Here is a 26,830-nt window from a genome sequence, read left to right as displayed (position 1 = left end):
GTGAGAATCATGTTTTACTTGCATTTGTGTAGAACTACAGTGTCAGTGTTGAGGAAGCGACTGCAGCTGAAAGCAGCACACACAGGGTACCTGAGGGCAGCTGCCATTTTGCGAACTACTGGAGGTGTTTAAACCCAGCCGGTTCCAGCTCTGTAGAGCAGTACAACTTACTCTGAATAATCAGTAAAAAACAAACTCCAGCATAAAAATAAGCAAGTCAAAAGTTTATTATTTCAATGGTTGCATATTATGTAAAGACATCTGAAGGATTCTGAAGCATTACAATTTACAAGGGAATAATTGTGTTCCTGGTACTGTGTGGAGAAAATGTAATGCATTTTTTTTAATCAACAGACCTACACTATAAAAAGTAACAGGTGAGACACTTTCACACATTGATCTTGTAACACCTTAAGACTACTCTGTGGACAGGATAGGTATTGGTCACCCCTTCCCAACACGTAAACTGGTTTCTGAGAAGGGGGTTGGTTCTAAAGATACAAAGGGAGACTGTGAAACTGATGAACAGATACCAGGAAGGCTGGTTCTCATTTAACAATGTACACAGTAATAAGGGAAAAATCAACCAGCATAGAAATGAGAAAATGATTAAAGACTTTCAGTTATTTAACCATCTTACTTCTTGCTTAGCCTTCTCGGGTGCTGGGGCACTTCCCTGGAAAAAGAGCACTTCCTCCAGAACTTATTGGGCAGCTGAGTTACAGTTCTGAAGAAAAAGGAAGTCAGCATCTCTGCCCAGCTCAAAGCTGACATGCTGCCCTCACAGAGGAGCCCCCTTGTACCAGTCTGTGCTGGCAGAGACCTTTTGTCATCTTTACACGTACTCCTGCTGTGGCTTAAGGCTTGTCAAGAGGCACCTTTGCCACTGAATGGGAGATTTTTTTATTTTTTTTTTCCCCCAAGTAACCGATACTCTTATGTCCAATTTCTTCTTGTCACTGTACTGAAATCATTCCTCTTACCCCAGGTGTTTCTGGGTGAAAAGCTTTCCTTTTAGACTATATATGCTTCATTATACTCATAGTCCTAACACAAATTCATTCCCACTTTTACTGTTCTCCCTACTATTGCTTCTAGCTTGTCTACCTTAATCAGCTGTTTTATTTTGGATGCCAAAAGGGTTCTTCCATCTTCAGGGCTGGTATCTGCCATTCAGAACTGGCTCAAGCTGAAATGAAGAGGAGATGAAATCCAGTTAAGGAGTTAGCGAGTACTTGAAGGATGGGAAGAAATAAGTAACATGTAATACAACCTGTTACTATGCTGAGTTACAAAAAATCTATGAAGGGAAAAATAGCATCAAATATATCTGACATTATAAAGAAGCTGTGGTGAAAAGTATCCTAGCAGTTTACATACTGGTTTATCTATGCTAAACTGAAATAAAGATAATAAAGATGTATGGTTCTTCATGTTTGATGATAAATTCACCCTTAGGAAGAAAAGAGCAGCATTATTGCTAAGGTTTATGGGCTTTGGCTAGTTCAGCTAAGCAGATCCTTGACAAGAAGGGGTTTCAAGAAAGCAGTGGTAGCTGTTTGTGACCAAAACGTTCTCTTCTGCTCTCCTGACCTTGGATAGCCGTCAGCTACAATGTGTGACCGGCCTGGCCATTGCAAACGCCTTCACAATATCAGGCCTAATGCTCCGCCCCTGCAGTCTGGGCTGTGGCACTCCTCTTTTCTGTGTTTACATATTTGAAGACTTAAATCATGTCCTTCCTCAGCCCTTCATTTTTTAACCCCACAGAGAGACCTCTGGACTTCTATCAACTATGTCACAACTAAATCATGGTGTCCAAAACTGGACATATACAACAAGCTGAATAGAGAAGTATTTCTTCAGTATGTTTATTCATGTGTACATGCCCAGTGTATGCTGCTTGTTTAATAGCATGTTCTTCTTGTTACCTGAGCTTGTGATCACTGCAGTTTCAATCCCTTTCCTCAGAAACGGGGATGTAAACCAGCAGCACCAGCAGGCTTCAAGTCTTTTGGCTACTGAACCATTCTAAACGTCTGGTTCCCACTGAATATTCAGGCTCAGATTTAACAGAATTTGTCTCTGTATTTCAATTTCTATGTTGAAGAGTTTATATAAACAATTGGAGCTAAAGACACTTACTGCCCATAAGATACCACCCAGAAATTTCATGGCCGCCTACTGCTTACACACTGGCTGACCCGAATACATAAGGCAGATAAGGACATGTGGAGTTACTGCTGCATAGGGAAGTCTATGCCTGTGAGGCACTAATGTACATATTGACTGTTCTTATTCTAGGTTTTTATTTTATGGCTAACACAATCATCTACAAATATGTGATAGTTATTGCTTCCCTTAGTGGGTGACAATTCAGCAAATACTTGTAAATATATATATATATTTTTTTAAGCATATCACAGATGTTTGTAGTCAAGTAACTCTTTTGAGGTAGTAGTGAATTTACAAAGGCAAATGAGTAACATTTTGTTGCATATATTAAAAACCCCACCCTGTTTCTCATTACTAAGCCATAGCAAGGGATGGAGCATGGAAGTTAGTGCTTCATTTCAAGCAAAAGCATAACTGGCTCTTCTGCATGATTCAGTTATTTACTTAGAGTAAACATTTCCATGGCAGTCCTGCAAAAATATGATTACATCTGAAGTTATTACTTGGGCAGGTGTATCAGTAATTAGTATGACAGTAATTTGTACGTGTGTTTCCTTTCATGTGCTCATTCAGTGAAAAGATACAAGCATGTAGCAAATTTCAGAGAAGGCTCTGTCCTTTTTTTGGTCTAAACTAAGGAGTAACAGAATGCAGATGAATAAAAAAAGTAAGTTTTGACCATCTCTCTTAAGACAGCAAGATGTGAATAGTCTGTATTGCTCAAGGGGTACAAGTTATCATAGTTTAGTTATCATTATTTATATAGCAATTTGTAGTCAGTAAATAGCAGAATTCAACGAAGGTAGGGTATGCAGAATAGCCAATGGAGAGAGTACTTAAAAAAACGTATAGGCAAGATGTAGAGTGCAGATTAGTGACTATATGTAATACATAAAACACCCAAACAGCCATCCTGAAGCCATAAGGTGTCTCACACAGGTTACTGTGGTTCTCTAGCACAGATGGGTTTGTCCCTTGGGGACTGACACTGCACAGCAGCCAAGCTGGACTGAAGTACAGTAACATGTACTGGAAATGGCAACTGTCCAGCTGCAGTGTGCAGCAGCTGTGGTAGCTCTGACGAAAATGAGGGGAATAAATTTTACTACTAACAAGTATGTTGGGGCTGGGGACTTACATAGGTCTTTTCTTTACACAAGAAGAATAATTTTCTTAAAATGCTGTACTTCCCAAGTAATACAGGTACATTCAGCAGCACACGTTTCCTTTAGAGTAACTTTCCTAGTCTGGTTTCTGCAGCAATATAAGGATCCGTAACTACTTGCAGAGTAACAACAGAAGTGGGCAAGCTTAGTAATGCCAAAAATTTCAAGCCAATACTAGTGCCCTTTCAGCTTGCTTTGCATTTTCAAACAGACTCCTGGAAGATGTTATCCGGGTGACAGCTGCATTAAATACAAGTACTGATAATCTTGAAATCCTAGGTTAAGTTTAGAGATAGATCAATTTCATTGAAAAGTACAAGACCAGGTCACTGAGTATGTTCAGGGTGTCTATATAATATGTATTATTGTTAATGGGGGTCCGAGTGCATTATTCAGACAAAAGATTGAAACAAAACCAGTATCTGAGCAGTGGAACACCTGGGGACAGTCACACTGTACTCGGCCAGTGTCCTGCCTCCTGCATGGAGTGAGGGGGCAATAAGCAAGGCAGTAGGAGCAGGAATTGATGGGCTGTGGTGCACTTCCGAGAGAGCAGCGGGAAGGGGGAGGTAGACAAGAAGCAAGAGGAATAATTCCAGGAACAGGTTCATTTTTGCTCGCACTCACAGTCAGATTCACCGGTGTGTTTTTTTTCTCATGTGCTCTTGAATAATGAACATGTAAGTATTGGAGCAATGCACCCAGCATGTTCTGTATGAAAGGAAATGAAACTTACTTACCACTGAGGTGGAATTTCTACAGGGACAAAGTTTTGGTTGCACAAGTGAACAAAAGCTGCTGCTAAACTGCAGGCAGCCTTCACCTCATGTGATCCACAGGAGTCGTATGTGCACATGCTGTAAAATGGTGCAGGGTCCACCTTTAACACAAAGGGGTTGTAAGAGGAAGTGCTGTGCAGGGGACACACGCGTCTCTTCTGGAGATGGCACTTTGGCCACACACCTCCAGGGAAACTGAAAGGGAGGTCTGATTTGTGTCACCCCTCCCGCCACTCCTGTAGGGACTATCTCAAACCTTTAGTCTCTTCCCAATATCGAGGGGTTGATCTGTACTGCCAATTCCAGACCCGTATGCTACAGAGCACTGCAAAGCCATGCCACTACCTCGTGGATGTCAAGGACCTTAGTTTATATTTATGGTGACATAACACTTTTTTTTTTCTGTCTGAATTGTTGTTCTGATTATTTCTGAAAGTTATCTGCAACTAAATTTCTATATCCTTGCAACAATTATGTATACTCCTTGGAAGCGTGGCATCTGGGTGTTCAGGTAGTCTTTGGTGGCCGGAGTTATACTTACAACTCTGAAGCAGTTCCTAAGAAGTGAACGTGGTTCCTCAAAAAACACTTCACAGTGTTTTTGCGTAGTTGGACATGGCTCCGCTTTCTTCTGTACGAGCCTGCATGTGTTCACCTGGAGAAAAAGAATCACTCAAGTCAAGGTGTTTGTTTGTTTGTTTTTTTAAACATCAGTGTGGTGTGAATTCTTCACATTTCCAGTGGGAGATGGTTTGGAGGAAGACAGGGGCAGCTCAGTTCTCTGATTAACATTTATTGTTCATCAACATTGAGAAGTGCCTTGCACTCTTGATAAACAAAACTGTATGTCTCAAATATTACAGACTATGGACATTGGTTCATTTTCTGTTGTTTTTGTTATTCACTGAAGGATTTTGGTGTGTGGCTGCTGACACAGTAAGTATTTAGCCAGTTGTCTTTTATTATGTATGACAGATCAGAGCTGTGCTTTTACTAGACTTTTTGTTGAGGGAAAAAGTTTTCAGATGCTTGCTGGGTTATTCACAGGTAATAACAAGAAGGCAGCTTAAAACCCACCCCCAAACCCAAATGAGACTCCTCTACAATTACAAGCATTTTTGGACGATAAAAATGTGAATGCATTTTTGTTGTACGTGGTTCAGGTAAGGCCCCTCAGCACACCACTCAACAGCTGATGATACCAAATACTAACAGAACTAGTCATGAGCAGCATTTGCTTACATTCCTTAGGTTTTGTTTTGACTGAACACTGGGTTTAGTACTCTGTATGGATCAGCAACTTACTGTTTGTTTTTAATCAGTAATTTCCTGGCAAATCTTTAAGATTTTAGAAGTTTTTTAAGCAGGTGTGAACTGAAGTAATTACTAAGAAAAATTAATTCTCAGTTTAATCTCTCAGATAACTCTCATCCTGCAGGAGTTGGACACTTGCAGTCTCCTTATTAACCTCACTTTGTACAGCAGCTGCTCTGGTAGCACTGGTGTTACGTGCAAGGTCAGTGGGTGACGAAGGCATGTAACAAAGCCCCTGGGAGCGACCTGACAGTCTGTGCTCAGAGCGGGGTGTTAGGTGGCTCCAGCAGTGCGGGGTGACTGACTGCTGCTATTCCAGGTTTTGATGCCTAGTGAGATACAACCTGATTGTGTTTCACTTTCTGTATCATGTATAGTTGTGCTAAAGCTACTGGTCAGGACGGGTTTTTGCAAGCTCCATTTTACCAGCACAGCTATATGTACTGCCCATTTGAAGCGGGTATTTCCACAATGGCGTCTTGTCCTCCTGCTTCAGAAAAGTTCCTGAGACTTTGCAGGAACTCCTGACTTGGCACGTTTGTATTTCTGGCCATTGCTTTGATGCTGTATGACAACAGTACAGTATTGGCAAGTCAGTCTGTTTATTATTTTCTTCTGAATAGGATATGACTACAAACAGCCCAGAGGTCAGCCAGAGAGATCTACAAATCTTTCTGGGCAGTACACAGAAATGTCCCAATCAATAGTGTGAGCACAGCCATTACACCACTTAGAGAAGGACATATGTGACTTCCCAGCTTGTTTATGACAGTGTCTCATGTGTTGCTTTTAATTGATTATTGGGTTTAGTTCAGTGTCTCTGGTAGTTCTGCATTAGATGGTTGCATTTTCATGAATATATTAAAGTTAATATTCGTAGCAATTAAGAAAATTATGCCAAGTCAGTCATATCATGATCCCACCCCATTATTAACAAACTCCTGAGCAGTATCTCTCCAACAGCAAGGAAAAGTACAAACACTCGAAGCAAAGCTCTTCTTTACAGTAAAGTCCTAACAGAAAGCTGAAAATAGTAGTTTCTGTGCCCAAAGCCTAGACATCTGGTGAGAGAAGGTATAGGGAAGTGTCACAGAATCTTAGTAGTAATAAGATGCTAGTTTTTGGGTTTTGTTGTTTTTTGGGTTTTTTTTTGTAATAGATTCTAAAAATGAGGCTTGAAGCGATTTAAGGATCCTGTCAAGGTGGCTTGAGAGCATGTGAAGGCTACTTTGTTAGGTCAGTGGTATTCACGAATTGCCATGTACACCTGCACATCCGTGTCTTCTAGTAGCAGAAGCAGCCTCTTTAAGTTTTTAGTACTTAGGCCAAAAGTGCTCAATGCCCATCTACAGGGAATCCTTGCACTGTTTTAGCAACTATGTGCAATTGTTTCCCTAGTTAAACACACGAAAACAAATTACAGTATGCTGCTGTTTTCACTATCTAGCCAAATCTAGTTCATCTAAGCCAAACCAGTATGTGGGACATTGGCATTTGTGTTCCAGCACTGCTGGTAACCTGCACTGGGAGCAGCCCTTCCCTTATTACCTGCCAGCTCTGTGTGAACTCCTGCACACTGTCAGTGATGGAACCATTAGGAAGGATCCACTCATTTCCAGCTTCATTGTCATTGGTACCAAAAAGCCCAGCTGAGATGCCTGGAATGAAATTGGAGTCAATCAGTAGTTGTCACAAGTAGACATAGGAACAATTTAGAAGCTGTCCCAGGGCTCTGATTATTCTGCAGTGGAGCTCAGCTGTAATGTGGAAGAGGCATCCATTATGGATTTTCCTTCAACTGCGCTGCCATCTCATTCATTTGTTAGCTCTTCTCTTGCTTCTTGTTACCAGATCAAGGCATCATATCTATTCTCTGTTAATCTCAGGGGTCCGAGTTCTAGAGTAGTGTGAGGCAATGGGATAGGAATGTATTCCCAGCATACCAAAAACCCTGGAAGCTTTTAGACCTCTCTCTTCCATGCTCTTGCAGGTTTGATTTTCAAACAGGGCTTGGGGCTGGGCTGGCTGCATTCCGTCTTCCCCCTAGTTCTGCCTGCTTTAGTGCACCAAAACAACAGAAACCTCGGTAAGCACTTGCTATTCTTAGTGGCATGATACATACTATGCTTTACTTGGCAATAACTGGGAATGCTTAGGACCATTTCCAGGGTGTGTATACACAAAGAGGGGGAAAAGCAAATGAAAGACAACCCACGTGCTGGTGCTACAGGTGGTGGTGTTTAGAGAGAGATAAAAAATGACTAACAGCTGGCAAAGCTGTGGGATTGATACTCACCATGGTGCCAGCCAGCCAAAGTGACAGTGCAGAGATCATACTGGAAGTCACAAGAGACAGAAACTCCTTTCTGATTAGACACTTCTATTTTGTTGTTTTCTCTCCTTGAATTAATGGTATTCTTTTCAAGGGATTGATCCAGTGCTTGGCAGTTCTCATCCATAAAGGAGAAGTTGTACATCTTGGATATCTGTTTTAACATGAAAATACAATTTCCAGTTCATCACAGGGCAGGGTCAGTGCCTGGCAAGCTCAGCCTGGGTTTGCAGGTGGGGTGGGGTCAGCTTTGCTCAGCCCAGAGCTGGGGAATGAGAATGGGGTTGAGTTAAAAGTTTTCAAGAGCAGGTAAGCACAACTCCTGCCAGGTACACTGAGGCCAGGGGCCCAGTCTGCTCTCCAGCCCTTTGTAACTGTCATGGAAGTAAGAGGAAAGCTGAAGAGTTCATCGAGCCTCTCATTTAAGTACCCAGAAAGCAAAGAGACAACCCTGGAGTTAAAACTGGTTTTGTTTGGGGGAGTTATTTCCTGATAAAAAAGTGATTCCTTTCTAGCACTTACATCTGAGAGCTGTTCTGATCTGTGTCTTGAACGTTAATATTTTGAAGACTTTTTTTTTTTTTGGTTGGTTGGTTTAAGATAATCTCTGGTCTAGAATGTCTGACTTCCCCCTCCTACCTTCAGTCTTGGAGAGATGCTGATCGCGGTCTGGTTCATCTCCACATACAGGGATCTTGAGTTACCAGTTTCTTCATTTAGTATTACAGTGAAAGTATTGTGAACAAAATCCTTGGCTAGAAGTACACTGCACTTTGATGCCAAATCATAAATTTTGCCATCAAAAGTCATAAGATGCTTAGTCCCCATTAACATAGCATGATCTAGAGAACAACATTTCAGAAGCAGCATCAGTGAGATTTCCACAAAACAGTAAGTGCTGTGCTACTACCTGCATACTCCAACACAAACAGCTTCTGGCTGGCTGCCTCTTCAGATAATTTCTCAAGCTATTATTACATTTTCGTTACTTACAAGTTGCTCTGCAACAAAAATTTCTCCCGAAAGCAACCAATCTAATAACTTCTTTTTCATTATGGATCCACCCAAGTGTCCTAAAACTTTGAGAAACTTGAATTAGGATTCAAAGCTCATCTTGATCTACAGTCATGCTACTTGATAGCTGTATTTGTGAGTCTGTCCCCATTCCCCTCCCCCATACATTATACATTCCTATGCAGAAAACAGCAAGAATATTTTAACTGTCTCAAAACAAGTACCCTGCCAAACCAGAGCATCAAACAGAGTCGCAGTCCAGGAAACCCTACTGATATATCACTTAGACGATGTGGTCACTAGGACCTATTTTCAGTGCTCTCCATTGAGTCTGCCTGCTGGGAGGAAGCCATTAGAAGTGGCACTTTCTGGAAAAGCCATTATCTGTAAGGGGCAGCTGGGACTGTTAATGCAGTCTTTCAGCATCAAGCAATGCTTTCTCAGGTAGTGCTGTCTCTGAAGTTTTGGTAGGGCTGAGCTTTTTCATCCCAGAGTCAACAGAAGTGATGTCAAGTCTGGACAAAGCAAGACCCAGGGCCAGCAGATATGACAGGCACTGAACCATAGTGTCAACTGACAAGAGCATATTGATAAGGCAGATAAATACCACCTGCTGACTGCTGGTCTCGAGGAAGAACTGTAAAGAGTTGCAAAATTAGCATGAATATTAAGTAAAGGAGTGTTTACCACATGATGGCCTTAGGCAGAGTTGCTGTTATAAATACAATTACTGTTTTACAAGAAAGTCTATACATCAAGTTTATAGGAAAATTAATAATTAGCGGCCATTGCTATGTAAAGTGCTATTCCAAAAATGTTTTGTAGAATTTGGAACTAAATGGAAATAGATCCAGTTACAAACCAAAGCAGCACTTTGAAAGGGCTTACATTCAAAGGGACTCTCCAGCATCCTCCGTTTGAATCTATAATACTCTGCAACTATGTTGATATTGTAGAGGTCTTGGAGAGGCCTCATTAGCTTTTCTTCAATGAGATAATGAGTGATATTTCCCAGATCCAGGGATCCTGCTTTAGGAAGTACTGGCAGTTTTACTGCCACCGAACAGTTCCTGCAGAATACAAACAAAAGAGCGTATGCTCTTATCTGCTAAGCTGATGAAATGCAGTTGCTTTATTATTAGAAATGTGGAAGTGAAATATTCATAAGAACTGCAGTCTGGTTAGAATGGCAAAACCAAAGATACACTGTGCCAGATAAGGCAGTTATCATAGCTACTGCCATTCTGTTTACTACTGAGTCACTTCTGAAGTGCAGCCTGTCCTGGTAGCCAACAAAAACAAACATTATGGTGTGATGCCATGTGCCCAAAGAAGGAGTCGGGTAGTCCCCAGCCCTCAGCATACATGCTGCTATGAAGACCACCTGTGCACACAGCCATTTACAATGGTACCCAGCAGCAGGGATCCTGAAAAACCACCACTTACCTGGCTGAGAAACTATACAGGTTGAGTAAGGGCTTCCGGACCTTGCTCACAGCTCTAGAAAACACGGCCTCTGCCCACCTGAGCATCTGCTGTGTAGTCTATTGGAGAGCCAGAAAGGGAGATTACAAAACCGGCTTCAGGACAGGGTCAGTATTGGATAATGAATTTTAAATCAGTAATCAGTGAAATAGCACTTTAGTCTCTCTTGCATTTGTCACCTGCCTAGCATCTTGTCATTTAGAGGTCCAAAGGACAGACACTAGTCACTACTGCAGCAAATAATGGGCAGAAATATATCCGTCCTAAAGTAACATTATTTAAAGTGTACCAATACTTCACCGAGTTAATGTGCTTCAGTAGCTTGTAAAAGGTTGGTATCTTTGTTAATATAAATTGGTGTCATGATACGTCCTTTATGCTCTTCAACTAGATGAGCCCAAACTTTTTGAACATTACTTGTTGGAATCACAATCCCTCCCCTCTATGGCAGAACAACAAAAGCTACATGCATGAAAGATTACTACTACTGTGATTTCAACCAAAACTAGTACAACACCCTCTCCTCTAGCTGGAAAAGTACTGCTTTCAAAGCAGGACAAGTATTTCAGGAACAAGCACATGCCTGTTATGTAGCAAGATAACCACACTATTTCTATAAACAAAAACATATAACTATTTTTTTATATAATTCAAAGCTGAGACTTAAATTTGTAGGCATTGTCTTTCAAACCATGGAGAAGTGACTTGTACCAACCATATCCAAGCCCGCTTTCACAGCCTTTAGTGCCACCTGGATTGGTTCCATTAGCCACACATCTTTTACTATCTTGGGTAAAAAAGCCTGGATTTTCTTCATGTACTCTTCTGTCTTCTCTTGCCAAACTTCATCCAGTGGTTTCAAGGTTACATCATAGTAGGCATCCCTCAAAGTTGCTAGTGGGTCTGTAGCAAAGGCATTACATGAAGCATTACTTAGTGAGTATGTTACAAAGTGGCTGTTTGTTTCAGAGTGTGTTTGTTTCCCCAGAGCTTCCAGCCTGGTGAAGGAGGGACACAGAAGAAAGGCATAGGCAGCTTGGGTTTCATGGCAGGTATTTTTCACAGCTGTGTGCGTGGACACAGCATTTAGGCATTTAGCTGTAACCCTGATCCACTCATATGCCTTATCAATACACTGCTGCTTTCCAAAATAAATGTAATGAATGCTTTGCAATATGCCACCATCAGAACCACACAGGTCAACCTGCATCTGCTGAAGGAAAAACTGAACAGTTTGGTCACAACTGATTCCACATATGGTGTATCAACTAAACCTCACTTTGGAGCAGAAAGAATCTAGAGGTAAGTGGCCCAGAGTGAGGTTTTAATCTCTGAGAACTGAGGGTTCTCTGCCCATTACAGCTGACCGTATTTCTCAATGGTGAGAAGTGTCGGGCTATAGACCAGTCCAACAGTGAAATTAGTGGCTGCTGGAAGACTTGGAAAAAACAGATGACGTGAAATCAGGTTAGTACAAGCATCCAAAACTCAAGGATGGATATGAGCAGCCCTTTGGGAGGAAATGCTTGCCAGGGAACTGTTAGCAGAAAGGCTTCAAATTAGGAACCAGGGCTCTGTTCTGATTTGACTGAACCCAGACTTCTGTGTCCAAGAGAATGATTTTTCAATTATTTCATTACAACAGAGCTCACAGTAAGCTTACAGCTTATTGCATCAAGGCTCTCACTCTGTAAACTAAAAGCCAAGGTTGGCACTTTTTGTTATATCAAAATAGAAACATTTGTGCTGCTCAGCAACTTTTATACTCAAGTTTGTTTGCCCTGCACTTTGTCCTTATTCTCCTTGCTTTGCATGGTTTTGCTTACTTTGCAATTCATTCTGAATTTGCTGGACAATGTCTTGAATTTTATCCAGGTAAAGTGGGAGTTTGCTTCTCAGTATCTGCCCAATTCCACTTTGCTTCCACACCTGGGCGACAGCTCTACCCACACTGTGGAGGAATCCTGCTACCTTTTGCAAGGCTATGGAGGGCCAGCCAGCTGCTTCCGTCAGAAAATCAACTTGCTGCACCTAAAAAAGAAATATCACGTTACATAATGATCACAAGCAAAGTTTTGACTCCATTCCAAGGCAATTCTGAACCCCATGGTGGTGGCACAGAGATACAGGATCTTTACCAGAAACACACTTTCAGTCTATGTGTGAATTGCACAGGAGTAACCATTTAAATGTTTGAGCAAAACAAAATGACTGCAAGGAGTGTCATTTTTAATAATACTGCATGGACATTTCATGGTGCTTTCCCAGATGATGTACAGATACTTACTGATCTCCTGAATCTCCACATATATCCCTCAAACTTCTTTATCTTGTTCATCAGTTTGGCTTTCAGAAGGCTCCCAATTTCATTAAGTTTGTACTGTGAAAATATGAGTAAAAACCTTGGATTTATGGTTTAGAATTGCTTGTTCTGGGTCCAAATCACTCAAAAGTTTGCACTAGTTTAAATGTCAGCAAAGATCCACCGTGGCCTCCCACTTCTCAGGGGAAACAACTTCTGGTTACAATGGGTTAGAAATGGGAACAGAAGAGTGTAAGGATGAAAAGCCAAAAAGCCTCCTCCGAGTAGAGAGTATGTGAAACCCTATTAGGAGTAAAAGCACATTCAGGAATTCTAATCTTACTTTTGTAACCAACATGCTGAGCAGCCCTGGCACATTACTACTGCTCTTGCTTTACTTACTTACCCTCTGCAGAGGATAGATACACCCTTTAGGAGCGGGTCCCATATTTGCTATGCTTTCTAGGTATGGCTGATCTTTTTAATTCTCACCATGGTACATTTACACACCAAAGTGAAAAATAATGTTATTATGAGTTTGAAAATCACATAATTCCCCTATCTGCCTGGTTACTCACCGAAACTCACACCTGAAGCCTACCTGGATGATGCTCCATTAAAGTGACAAGATGAAACAATATTCTGGACAAACCACACTGCAGTTAACTGCTGTTGAAGGGTCTCACCTCAGCCTTAAGAACTGGATCCCCACAACCATGAGCCAGAAAACTCAAGCTTCCGTTAACAGCTGCTAGAGTCATTTGTCCCATGTTTTCTTGCCTTTCACCGTTAATGTTGAGATAGGTATTAACAGTAGCCATCTGTTGCCCATCAGTACAAGCACTGACTTCCATTCCTTCTTCTAAATCCCCTTAGAGAATGAAAAGAGAGAGCTTAATTTACAGGAACAACACTGACAGATACCGTTTCAAAGGCCGCTTTGTAATTAATTAGGTGATCAGTCAGTGTCTGAGTGTGTTATGTGTTTATGGGGAAAAAAAAACCCGAGATGAACAGGACAAATTGTCAGCATTGGATTTTTCTCTTCCGTGTGGCTTGTGAATGATTTACAAACACAGATTTGCTATGGCACATAAAGCACTGGATTAATATAATCTAAATAAATATAAATAATTCTCTCAGCCACAGTAATTTACAGGCTTTTTTCTGCTTCAGTCTTCCACTGTTCCTTGTTGCTGATGTTCCAGAATTGCTCAGACCATAAATGAAAGTGTGTCAGTCACTCATCCACCCATCTCACACAGAAGTTCTTTCTGCCCAAGTACTGATAAGCATAAACAGAAGTGGTTGGCAAAGCACACATAGAATCTGGGTTGGAAGAGTTGACTTGAATGATTTCTACCAAATTTTTACTTCAGTGATTCACACAGTAATGGTGTTAATCTCAAATGCATCACAGCACTTACAAGTGAGGCCATAAACCTGAGAGAAATTCTACTGCAGAAGTGGGGAATGGCAAATCCATAACTGAAACTAGGACTGGGATTGTCAGCAACATGAGTTCAAGACAACTGTCATACCACCAGATTGACTGGTTTGCATATAGATCCAATGTAGCTGAGAGGTGGGTAAGTCACAACAGAAAGCATTTGCAGTAGGTCTAACACTCCATCTAACTTTAATCATCTAAACTTAGGCACAGTCTGAGCCAACAGCCCTGTTTTCTCTCTATTGTCAGTCAAAACTGACTGCTGCTGAGAGAATCTGGCTGCAGAGGGTGACTGCACACACCCTACTGCATGCCTCTGGAGGTGCCTTCCTCTGTCCCTTCATTGAAACTGGAATGCAATGATTATCTTAAACGATACACAACTGTAAGATGGCTAAATCAAGATGAAATGAATCCTATATTTGCTCACCATCAATTATAATCCTTCCCTGGCTAACAGTCATACAAATGTTACCTAAACCGACACTTGTATAACTAGCCTGAAGCTTCAGCTTTTCAATATCTGAAAGACCATAGATTGAATTGCCATGAAACTGAGCTAGCTTGGTGCTAGAGAGACACAGCCTTTCTTCCTGCTTCTTCACACTACTGAGAGCTGTGAATCACAGAGTATCTCAAGTTGAAACAGACCCATAAGGATCAAGTCCAACTACCTGCCTAAAACTAAATCATATGACTAAAAGCATCACCCATGAAGGTACGTACCTTTCGAATACCCCACGTAGCACTGGAAACATTGCTTTCCTTTAGAAGCAGCTATTTTTACTTTCTCTCTCTGATCAACAATCCCCTCCACCAGGACTTGGCTCTGCACAGATGAGGAAGCAGCAGTTCCTGTCAGGCCTAGCGAGATATCTTCAAAGGCTCTTAACTGTAGCCATAAAGGAAAAAAATGTATTCAAAGCCACCACACAGAATTAATGATTCAGAGATGATGCTCAAATATCAATGCTGCCCACAGAACGGTAAGTGATGAGGGAAATATTTCCCAATAGGAAACAGGAGTTATACTCTCAAGAGAGGCACAAGCATTAGGATGATAGGCTCAAGAGCTGAATGACTGGATTCCACAAGACTTGTGGACAAAATTTTAACGGTAGCAATGAAAGAAACACTATAACAGTCAATTCCCTAATGTGGGCCATTTAATCCAAAACAAAGAATAGAGAAAGCCCAAGCAGAGCAGCTTATACTTCTTCCATCTCCTTTCTAAACAAAGAGGGAAAAATAACTTATTATTTGTCTTAGCCTCTTACTGATTAAATTGGCATCGTTTTGTTATGGGATGGCCTATTGTCTCAGTTAATTATGACTAACTACCCATATTCCTTCTAATGAAGAGTTTGGATGGGGCTGACCACATTACTCTTCTGCCTCACTCTGCTGCCACCATCAGCTTCTCCACCTTACTCATTTCACAGAAAATTAAAGGCAAATGCAAAATAGAGGGGAGACAAAAAGGAAGAGATTGCCTAAGGAGGAGCATATATTAGTTGTTCTGTGCCTTTCTTAAGGCCAGTTCCTTCTTCTGGCAAATGATGCTTTGTGCCTCACCAAATGAGCCAGTCATGCTATAAAACTCACAGCCTCTTAAAACTTTTATATGCCTTATGTACTCCAGTTGATAACACTTACTGTGTTTGTCACTGAGCTCTGCAGATAATTAATGCTGGTGCTTTCCCTTCTCTCTTGATCATACTGCATGCACATTGCATAACTGATCCTTTGAAAATAGAACTAAATAAACGAGGAGTATTTTATGTTGCCTGTACTTGCCTGCTGTTTTACAGTCGCTGGGTGCACTTGATCAGTTTGGAACCTAGATGGCAGCAGGCCTTTAAAAAACAAATCCCAAACCCCAGTGGCACTACAATAAAATAAAAACTCACTTCAATTTCCAAAGAATAGTTCTTCACATCAGCTGTACTCCGATTTTTTAAGGATATTCCAATCAGCCCCTCATCTCTCCCATGATCAGCAAGGTGGAATCTGCTCTCTGATTGCAAAATGATGTCATCTTTGTTGAGCTGGTGTTTTCCAGAGAAAACAATTACCTAAGTACGAACAAAAAAGGTGTTAAAGCTTAATTATTCCAAAGAAATGGGCTCTGCATAGAGTAGTAAGAAGCTGTACAATGTCAGCATTCTCACAAAATTAAACAGTGAAGTGATGAACAAGACTTGTCCTTTCAGAAACCAGCACATCTTCCTCCACACAGCACTGACTTATTACTTCATTACCCCTTCAGTTTCTGCAGTGTAACAAAACATGGTCAGTGATTACGGCCTAGGACAAGATGAACAGCTATAACTATCTTTTATTAAAACAAGGTTATTGGGTTTTTTTGTCTTATGCTTCTCAGCTGCTCTAGCTGGCATTTTGCTGCATGCCTTTGAAGAGAAGGATCCGTAAGAGCACAGAGGCTTTTGCTGTGAAATGCATACACATTTTTGGCATTATAAACAGGCTCTAACAGAGTTTTGCAAAAAGCTTTTACTGGCATCAAAATTTGTCTGCTGATTCCCATTGCTAACAGAGTGTGACCTGCTCTGACAGTGAATGAGGAAACAACTGAGATGCATTTCAGCATCTGGGAACTGAAGAGACCACATTCATTACAAGGTCCAAGTTTTGTGTTTGTTTCGAGTATCTCGCAACTCTGAGGTCCAGTGTGCACCTAAGGAAGATCATGGGTGCGTCTTTGGTTTATGTGTGCAATGTAAAAATAAATGACAACTACAAGGTTACACTAAGGTTCAAAAATCCATCACTGCCAGCAGAGCAGCCATAAAAAACAGTTAACTTTTACCTACAGGGGAAGGAAAGCACTTTTACTCTGCTCTAGTTTCCTTTTTGATCACCTATGAGCCATTTTTGATATTCTTCAGAAACACCAAATTAAAAGACCTTTGAGAGAGGAAGGAGAAGGAAAGAACATGGAGGAACTGGGAATATTTACAATTATAACAGGACCTATAGAATATACTACAGTGGCAATCACAACCTTTCTGCCTCAGCCCATCAAAAGACACTATTTATGGTTTGTTAAGTTACAGAAGTATAGCAATTTTCATGTAAAGTTACAGCTGAGGAAAAAGGGAGTCTCCAAATGAGTAATTACATTTAAAGTGAGGTACGTTCAGTAAGTTTATGTGAGACTTACATGTGGAAGGTCACAGAACTCAAAGCTCATATCATGGTCCAGGCTAGACAAGTAGTTTGTTTCTATTTTACCCAGAATCTTCTGTTTGGTGCATGAGGTCAAGAAAATATTTTCCAGAACAGCTTCTAACTGAAACTTATCAGGATACAAGAATTGATTTCTCTGTAATGAACCAAGAAAACAAAGTTAAAACATGACAACAGAATCTTAAAACACTCCGCTGTGCCTACTCATCCCAGCTCTCAACCTCATCCTGTCCCTGTACAGCTTTTTTTTATTCTAGTAGCTTCAGGGTTTTAACATAACATTTCCAAAAAGTCCCATTTCCACTTGACAATGTTTTGGCCAACCATCACAGTTACTCGTTCCCATCCTACAGAAGTAACTCAACAGTTCTGCAAATTTAGGGCCTCTAAATTTTAGGCCTCTAGTTAGTAAGAAGAACTCTTTTTTTCTTATTTATGCTACATTTAGCTTTCTTCCTATGCAGAAATATATGTGAAAGGTAAAATGAAACAATGCTATGCCACAGAAAGTGGTACCCCACGGAAGTTTTCCAAAACCCACTCAAAATCACATATAAAAACTAAATAAATTCCCATCTATTACAAACAGCTTCCCTAAAAATGGTGAGTTAACAGATACAACTGCCTTCTCGTACCTCAAAAGTGAAGTTGTGTTTGAATTTTTTGTCATCCCAGCTCAGATCTAGATATTCATTAAACAATGCTGATTTTTGCTCTAGAGACCCACACGCATGCAGGTGTTCCATATGTAATACTCTCTGAAGCTGGAAGAGGGGAAAAAATTAAGACATATATATTAGTAATATTCAAAAAAATGTGTTCAGTATATCCTACGTGAGTGTGTTTTCTGGGCAAAAATACACCACTGCGAGAACTCCTGAGTGGTCTACATCCATAAAAGGCTTCTTCAGTCTTTACCAAGAAACGCAAGGGGATGATCATTCTGTCCTGAGGGAAAGCTGCATCCCAAACATACCTGGTGACATGAAACAGAATTCTTCAGAGGTTTTGTTTTTCTTTCTCTTTTTCCTTCTGTCATTTGCCAGGAAAAGAAAAGGCTGACTTCAAGTAAAAGGTTTTTCATATGATAACAAGTGCAAAGAAACAGATTCTGTGGGATTCAAACCCAGAAATTTAGCTACACCCATCCCTTCTTAGACTCAAAGTCTCCTACCTGACCTGAAGAGAGTATCATACAGCCATCCCAGGCAGTACTGTCCATCTTTGATTTATCCTCCAGGGTCAGTCGGATGTCAGCAGGCTGCCCACCATTCCCTGTGAGCTGCAGCTGAAACCAGAAGAGAAGGACTGTCCAGAGAAGCAAGACTAGAGCTAGCGGAAGAGCCTGCAGGGTGATCTACCAGAGTGATCTTTACCCAGTGGAGAAGAAAAGAAACAATTAAAACTGCAACAGAACAATGTTAAACTTCCACTGAATTCCGCATGGCCTGGAAGCTCAGGGCCTCAGACAAACACACAGGAAAACTGTTTTTACAACTGAGGAAGCAGCAGTCTTTTTGTTATCTTCTCTGGAAGCTGCTGGGTCTACCATGCATAGCAATTAATGACACCAGCAGAATAATGACACTTCAAGAGAATTTATTCCTCTGAATACGATGCTTGAGACCTACTGACTGCTTAGTGAAAACAACCTGAGAGCACTCTGTGGCACCACTATGAGTACCAAAGATGAAAGAACACTGCACAGTTTGCAAAACATTATTGAGCAGAAAGTCTTCAGCCTCAGCAACAGGAGTGTCCTGGCCCACACAGTGCATTTTCAGACAGAAAATATTCTGTAGTCTTTGATTTTGTAGGAAGATTTTTTGAGTTGTTGTTCTTTTTCCCCACAAATGCTTTGCAAGTGCACCTCACAACTGTGTTTTAAAGTCTTTCTAGTCACACACAGCCCTTTCTCATGATCTCACCTGCTGGTTGTACTTTCTGCCTCTTCTTTCTGACAGGGAATGGACCTCCAGCTGCTTCAGAGTGTAATTGAATGGGTGGGCAATACTGGCTCTGTAGTTCGTACGGTCTCTTCCAAACTTCAGAGAAGATGACACTGATATCTGATCCAGATCAACAGATATAAAAGAAACTTGTGAAATAAAACACCTCTCACATACTGTCCTCAAGCACACACCCAGTAAGATTTCCCTGCACCTTTTCCTCAGATGAATTATGTGTGTAATCAAGTCCTTTTTGAAGTAGTGAGGTACATTAATGTTTAAATGAGGACATTTTGCTACTTGAATTTCCTACATAGCACAGCTGAAAGTAAAATTATTCTCTGTATTTTACTAAAATCGTGAATCATGCCTAAGTTTGATAAGGCTTAAATTTCGTCTCATCTTTAGGCCCCGTAGGCTCCACTGCCACAGAGTGATACACACAGCTTGCGAAGCTGAAGCATAAGAAAAAACATCTGCAGAATCAGGAACTAAATTCTGTAATGTTGCTGAGGCAAAATATTTTTGTGGCAATTTAAATAGTGGTGGCATTTAAATAGTTGTGGTAATATCAGCAGCAATACAAAAATACATTCTATACAAGTTCTGAAGTAAATATTGGAATTTTAGCACTTTTAAAAGAAATTAAGAAATTCTAATTCTTTTTGCAGCCAAATGTATGTTTCTGTAGAGTAACATCTTTTACACATTGTCTTTTATCTTTCATTCAGAAAATAACGTAACGCTCAGGCAAGATGCTGCCATTTCAGATGCACATATAAAGATAGCATAGTTAGTTGCAAGTCAGTGAGCTTCCCCATCTAACCACATTTGGAAATCAACTTAACCAAAATTCTTCTAGTTCTCTTTTTTTCTGCTATATATATTTTTTAGAAAATAATACTGACTTTAAGAAAATAAAAAACTGTGCCAAAATTGTCACTGTCACTAATAAAGAGGAGAATGAAAGAATGAAATACAAAAAAGCTTAAACTGAATCAGTAGTTCTTAAAATGCCAAGCACAAGTATGTGCTTTCACACTTCTGTGTGGGTAAACATAGCATACATCCATGCCACAGGCAGCTGCTCCACCCTTTTCAACCTCACGCTAATGCTCACACTTACTCACTTGTCTTAGGTTTAATTTGTTTCTCCCTAGGCTGCTTTAAACATGACATTTGTGTTATTCTTCCCATCTACTCTCAAAAGGTATCCTAGAGCCTTTGACAGTGTTTGGAATGGCCTTTATCCAGTGCTTTGAACCACGTGCATGTCATTGCCTTTGGTTATGCAGTAAGCTGTAGAGTTACTGCAAACAAAAACATAGCATGGCCTGAAAATGCTTCCAACAAGAGTATCGGCTGCTCATCTTTTGTAGTCATAGCCTTTTATATACCCAAGAAGGATAGTCTGCCTCCTACTGGAATATCCTGGCCTGCTTAATCCTATTTTACAAAAAGAAAAAAAAAAAAGAAACATCTGATACTGTTGTAATTCCCCTGCCATTTATTTGCTCTGGCCTGTTGTACCTGGTCCTTCTCATTCCAGATGACAGTAAGATCATCCTGGTGACTACGTGCCGAATGTTTCAGATATAAGTTGACCCTGGCATGCCATGGGAAAGGGATGGAGAGAGGATGGAAAAGTTCCACTACAAGGGAAAAAAGAAGTGAGTTTTCCTCACTACAAATCAGGACCGTTCATTTTCTGATAAAGGCATAGGACATATCCTCTCACAGGTAGCAGGATAACAGTTGGTTCCCACAGAAAACATAGTCTTTGCTCACACACACCCCCCCCCCCCATCCCCAACAGCCCCAATGTAGTGTGCTGATTTCTGCTGAATATGAAGAAACTAAACGGAAAACAGGAGTCTTCTATTTAGCAAAACAGTAATTACCTGCAATAATCCAATGATCAACACCTACAATTTCCAGCAAGAACAGCCAGGAAAGTAATACTTATGAAGCTGAGATGACCTTACACAGTAGGAGAAACGGCTTACAACTCTCAAACACTGAGTACAGTTATTTTCTCTATTTTCAGATAACACAGCCTCAACATAAGGGTTTAGCCAGCGTGACCAGTGTTGCCTGCAGTACCCAGTGCAGTAGAGCAACAGAATTCACTACAGTTTCTGAAAAAAGCCTCAGAAATAGGTGACAAATAACAACAAAAAATAAAATTATATTCAGAAGGGACAAAAACATACAAAGGAAAAAGAAAACAGAAAGCCAAACAGAAGTTCCTTGGCTAGAATAAAAGTAGCTGAAATACTTTAACTCTCTTCCCTGTTTACAAATGGTATCTAGTCCAAAACTAGTTCCTAGGTTTCCTTTGCTTTTCATTAAATACTTAAAATATTCAAAATATAAAAATTTAAATATAAAAATAAAGCAAGATATGTCATTTCATCCCAAACACTTCTGAAATCTGTTGTAAAATAATAACAGACATTTTAATTTGTTGATGACTTTTGACTCTGCCCAGACTTTTCCCTGGCACTGCTGAAGTTTATTTAAGCTTTACATTTCATATCCACAAAGCAGAAATAGTGTTCTGAAGTGGAAGTTTCTAACAGCCGGCCTTACAATGAAGTTAAAGTAAATAAGATCTTAAAAGGGCTGGATTGAAACCATTTAAATAAGCATTTTGAAATGAGATTCATATGGTATAGTTTATTTTATAGTCTGCTATCAACACTGGCAAAAGACTTTAGAAACCTACCCTGAACATCATGACCTCCAGGCAACTTTGGGAAGAGTCCAGTGTAAGTGCCTGTTACCTTTATCTCCTTGCCATCCCACAGAGCAATGTGCCTCAGCATACGTGTTCTGTTGCCTTTTTTATAATCTATCACAACCACAAGCTGCCTTGGAAGAATTTTTAACTAAAAATAAAAGAAGGGAAACATATTAAATCCCAAATTCTCTGAAAAGTTAAAAACTTAAGTGTGTAACTCTGATACTGTAAAGTCCTGTGGAATCTAGCTTTAGAAACATGTTTATAAAAGGTCTAGTACAATGATACCCTAAAGCCCACTACTTTTGTACAAGCAGCTATTAATTTCTACTTAATTTCAACTCTACAGTAAATCATGTTCTCACATAATGGAGCATACATAAACAATAGAGTATCCCCTTTACAATAGTCCTGGCTTGTTACATATTTTCATCTTCTATCTCTCTTTTATCTCAATGAATAATTCTTACAACATCAAGAGGCCCATTGTTACAGAATGAATCCAGCTGATAGCATAAACAATAATATCTATGTAGGAAAAGAAACATGTGGTACCTGCATAATAAAAATTGGCAATTGGTCAGTTTGTAATGTTATTTTTCTTATTTGCTGTATATCCTATATATGTGCTCTTGTCTACAGAAGGAAACAAATATAAAATCAAACAACAGTTTATACCATTGGACACTCAACTAACCTACAGTTGAATGTTTGCTCGTGCTACTGCAGAAATCAAGGGCAAAACACCTCACAGCAGCTGGAGCTGTATTTTATCTTCACTGTCTGGCAGCCAGCATCCTGAAACACCATACTCTAAAAACAGGCCAGTCACAGCTTGCCTTTTGCCTTCTGAGTTGATGGTACCAACCTGGGACATTGTCTGTATTACTTCAATGACGTTATTGTAGCTGGTTCCAGTGAGAGTTAGCTTAGCTGTAACATTGAAATCCCTTTTTTCCATCCTGAGGTACATTTTGCCTTTTGCTTCACTCATATCATAATTTACCTTCTCAAGTTCCCATAAAATATTAGGAGGGAAAAAAAGAAAAAGAGAAAGATAAAATAAATATTGTGCTCACAGTCTTCACACAGTATGTAACATTATGGTCCACAGAACCTGAGAGAGATCTGATTTTCTTTTACATTCCCATTATAGAAGACACAGCTGCAAAATAGCATAAATTGAATAAGACACATAAGAAATTATTTTTTATGTGAGCAGGAGTAACTGTGCCCTATTTGACTGACAAATAACCCCATTCATCTTCCTCGCTTATCTTGCTGTTGTGCATTTCTGCACTGCAAATAGCCAATATCTAGCACTGCTTTCTGTCCACTCTCTTTTCTTAGAAGCCAGAATAATTAAAAGCATTCCTGGGAAGAGTCTACCAGACATCATAATGAATGCAGATGCATGGAAGCAGAGTCAAATGGAATAAGTCCTTTCCAGTAGGCTGGGACTGTTAGCATCTTTGAAAACATGGGACTGTTAGCATCTTTGAAAACATGAACAACCTCAACAACAAAAAGGTCAGAGATACTAGTATCAGAAATAATGCAGCTTGAGTCCTAAAATATTAGACAAGTCTAATTTGAAGTGATGTATGTGACAGATAACCTGCAGACAGTTACCTTAGAAGACAGTTCTGCTGCACTGGGGAAGTACTGTAGAAAGCAGGGATGAGTCTGGAGTGCTTTTATAGTCAACTCTTCACTAAAGGGAAGAAATATACTTTTGTTGAACAGTATTTCAGAAAGTCCACTCTCACTGACAGCACAAGTTCATCTGAGTAATCTGAGTCTGCCACAGCTTTAGAGTTACAAATTGCACCACTTCCCACTGAATGCTTATCCAGCTCACGTTTTTTGATGCATTCATACAAAGGTAAAGGAGACCAAACAGTAGCACCACTGTTTCACTCTGATCCCAGTGAAAAAGCTACATATGCACCCTAAGGACAGAATGTGACTCCCTGGGTCAGAAATTACTTTGGCTAGTAACTTACTAACCAAATTATGCATCAGCTATTTAAAATATATCAGCTTTTTAAAAAATAGATAGGTATTTTGGAATCTGACTTTGCAGGTATTGTCATGGTTTCCAGACATAGAATTTACAATTATTAGAGTTTGACAGAACTTAAAAGACTTTTCAGTGCAAAGGTCTTTTGCTGGAAACTTAAGAAATATTTGAAATACCCCAAGGCTGAAAATACTACACCCTCTTGAATACCCTCAAAAGCCTACAGTTTTGTATATATACTATACCAAATATTTCTGTTTAGACGCTGAGTAGCAGTCACTTTCAAAGTAAAGAATTATTCTATTCATTCTTCATTTCTTTAAAGAACTTTGAAAATTTTCTAAGATAGATAGATAGAAAAGAAACAGAGAAATTAGTATAGCAATTTTGCTATAGCTATAGAAAACTGAGTGAGTCATCATAATTTTGCAAGGTTCAACTGTGCCAAAACGATTTACTAAGATTTAAACAGTAATGTCACATTAAGGTCTATTTTTAAGTAGTTGTCTGGCTCAGACCTAAAGCTTTCTGGATTATTTCACTGCCCGTTAATTTCAATGCTGCGAGGACATGCAAAAAGACAAAGCATACCCCTGCGAGGAGGGGAATCTCTCTGCAGCCCTTCATAAACTTCTTGAGGAACACAGACTGTATGGCGTGACTGTTCACTTTATCAAAGATTTGTTATCCATTTCACCAGTGCTTTGGTGACTAAACCAGTAACTTTTTTCATGGGATCACAGTAGCCTCATGACATTTTTACAGTGCTCAGAATGACACTTTTACCCTTGCTGGTCTTTTTTCCTGCTGATGGTAAAAGAGAAGTTTGTGTTTTGTTCATAGGTCAGCCTCAGAGCTCCTTCGATTTCATTTTCAGACAGGACTTCTTGAACTGTCATCTGTTGGAGGAAGGAGGGGAACCAACAAATCACGCACCATAGCTTCTACCCAGCATTTCACCTAAACTGAGCACAATCTCTCGACTGACTTAAAACCATCATCTTCACTGAACTTTTATCATCCAGACAGGCCTTTTAGATGCTTTCTAGACCCAACCCAAAAGCATCAAGAGATGCCTGCCTTTTTTCCTGTGTTTTTCCATAGCTGTTCATTTGCATTACTAACAAATACTAGCCTTACTTTCAAGGTACCTTTATCTGGTTTAAGTCTAGACCCACTGGTTCTTGTTTATGTCTCCTCTACCCTTCTTTTTTATATACTGTAAAGAAACTGCCTTTCCTAGTTTTTGGTTTTTTTTTTTGGATTAAACAGATGGAGCTCTACAAATCTTTTACTCTAGGATATTTTCTTCCTCCCACAGCTGCTAACTCATCTACAGCTTTATGCTGAAACTGCTGAAGAATCCCTCTGGGGAAGATGAGTACTTTCTCCCACACTTAAATTTCAACATATCTTGTGTTTGCTGAAGTCTGTGGGAACAGTCATTTCTGAAGTCCCATAATTACACTCATACCTTATACATGAATGAGGCACCTAAAGAATTACTATCTCTGTTTTCTTTTTTTCACCTAAACATTTAGAGAATAAAAGACATTTTGCTCAATAGTAAGGGGGAAGAAGCAGGGGATATATCTAATACCTTTTAATAAAATGTTGGCATTCCCTTGAAACACTGACACTTAATATGCAGGTTTCACATTGATCTATTTTCAGAAAAGTCTATTTTAATCTTGTATCCTAGCTATACATCCTCTTACTTGAAGAGAAAGTGATGGATTACTTGGACATGCTGTTCTGTGTACCACTCTTCAAAAGGGAAGGAGACATTTGCACTAATACTGCTTTCTCCCAAGGGATGAAAGGGTACAGCCTTTGTTGATCCCACCAAGTAGTTTGGAATACAAATCTATTTCTGTTTATTCAACACTGAAACATTTGGGGTATCTATGCTACAAATGGTTTAATCAAGTCAAGGAATTCTCTAGTTATGGAGGTGGTGTGGATTAAGCCCAGTCAGGACAGAAGGAGAGGTGTTTTCTACCAAAAGTCCTTCCTACTTTAGTAAGCCATATCAGCTAGGAAGTGACTGTAGATGAGTGCCTTCCTGAAATGATTAATCCTGAAACTGGGGATTTCAGGTACCTGTTGAGTTTCCTTGGAAACAGACCATTAACTGTGTACTGAAGTTAAACAAGGATTCATATAAACTGGGCCAAGTCGCCTCTGATCTGCAATTGTATGAACCTGGAATAATTTTACTGAGGTCACTGGAAGTGCTCTGGATTCATGCTAGTATAACAGCCCTAACCAAACACAAGAAAAAAATCTGTGGTTTATTACCTTAAGAAAGAAGGGAAGTCCCAGATGATGGAGAAGTGATATTGAATGCTTCACCTCTACCACAAATTCAAATATACCGTAAAGCTGAAAGTCTGTGTCGACATCCATAGTCACACATATATCTTTGTCATCATATTGGATTTCACAGATAGTCTTGGCTTTGTTTTCTAAAAAGCAAGAAAAAACCAGTGCCATTTGAAGGGCTCATTCTCAAGAAGTTTCAGTGCCACCTGCATAAAATCAATCCAGCTAGCTTTTGGGTTAAGATATTCATCATTGAAAAGTCATCCTTTCAGGATGAAAAGAGCTTTGGCCTGTAATTGGAGGAGTGCAGAGTTCTCTGGTTGTCCCTGCACACACAAAGTCTAGAGTTAACAAAGTCTGTGTACTCACATACAAGTGTTAAGTGACAAGTCAGTTCCCAACTGTAGTGTGTTTTTGCACCTAGAGCTGAGTAGCTTATAGAGCCAACTATAGCAGTTGGCAGTTAGTAGTGGCTTGTAGAGAGGAGCTCTGAGCTGTTTTGACCTCTACTGACTTCTTCAGTTCCAGCCACAGCAGACCAACACTGCCCAAGCAACACAACT

General features: G+C 40.0%; 1 protein-coding gene across 1 annotated transcript in view; it reads right to left on the bottom strand.

Annotated features, from left to right (window-relative positions):
- Positions 1-920: 920 nt before the first annotated feature.
- LOC115606411 overlaps positions 921-26,830 on the bottom strand; it is a 91,812-nt gene continuing 65,902 nt past the window's right edge. Inside the window, exons 50-73 of the mRNA XM_032919866.1 lie at positions 26,244-26,410; positions 24,729-24,841; positions 23,552-23,633; positions 22,788-22,928; positions 21,905-22,067; positions 20,707-20,828; positions 19,156-19,296; positions 18,402-18,515; positions 17,863-17,991; positions 17,202-17,363; positions 15,928-16,092; positions 14,744-14,909; positions 13,254-13,438; positions 12,553-12,645; positions 12,092-12,296; positions 10,981-11,168; positions 10,227-10,324; positions 9,669-9,850; positions 8,406-8,608; positions 7,731-7,920; positions 6,983-7,092; positions 4,662-4,775; positions 4,082-4,221; positions 921-1,189 (exon numbers count right to left, since the gene is read on the bottom strand). Coding sequence (XP_032775757.1) covers positions 1,174-1,189; positions 4,082-4,221; positions 4,662-4,775; positions 6,983-7,092; positions 7,731-7,920; positions 8,406-8,608; positions 9,669-9,850; positions 10,227-10,324; positions 10,981-11,168; positions 12,092-12,296; positions 12,553-12,645; positions 13,254-13,438; positions 14,744-14,909; positions 15,928-16,092; positions 17,202-17,363; positions 17,863-17,991; positions 18,402-18,515; positions 19,156-19,296; positions 20,707-20,828; positions 21,905-22,067; positions 22,788-22,928; positions 23,552-23,633; positions 24,729-24,841; positions 26,244-26,410 — 3,389 coding nt within the window. The 3' untranslated portion in view covers positions 921-1,173. The remainder of the gene's footprint in view (positions 1,190-4,081; positions 4,222-4,661; positions 4,776-6,982; positions 7,093-7,730; positions 7,921-8,405; positions 8,609-9,668; positions 9,851-10,226; positions 10,325-10,980; positions 11,169-12,091; positions 12,297-12,552; positions 12,646-13,253; positions 13,439-14,743; positions 14,910-15,927; positions 16,093-17,201; positions 17,364-17,862; positions 17,992-18,401; positions 18,516-19,155; positions 19,297-20,706; positions 20,829-21,904; positions 22,068-22,787; positions 22,929-23,551; positions 23,634-24,728; positions 24,842-26,243; positions 26,411-26,830) is intronic.

Source organism: Strigops habroptila, chromosome 4 (genome assembly GCF_004027225.2).
Source record: "Strigops habroptila isolate Jane chromosome 4, bStrHab1.2.pri, whole genome shotgun sequence".
In the NCBI taxonomy this organism is placed as follows: Eukaryota; Metazoa; Chordata; class Aves; order Psittaciformes; family Psittacidae; genus Strigops; species Strigops habroptila.
Note: the sequence above shows the minus strand (reverse complement) of the source record. Positions and strands in the feature narration are given on the sequence as shown.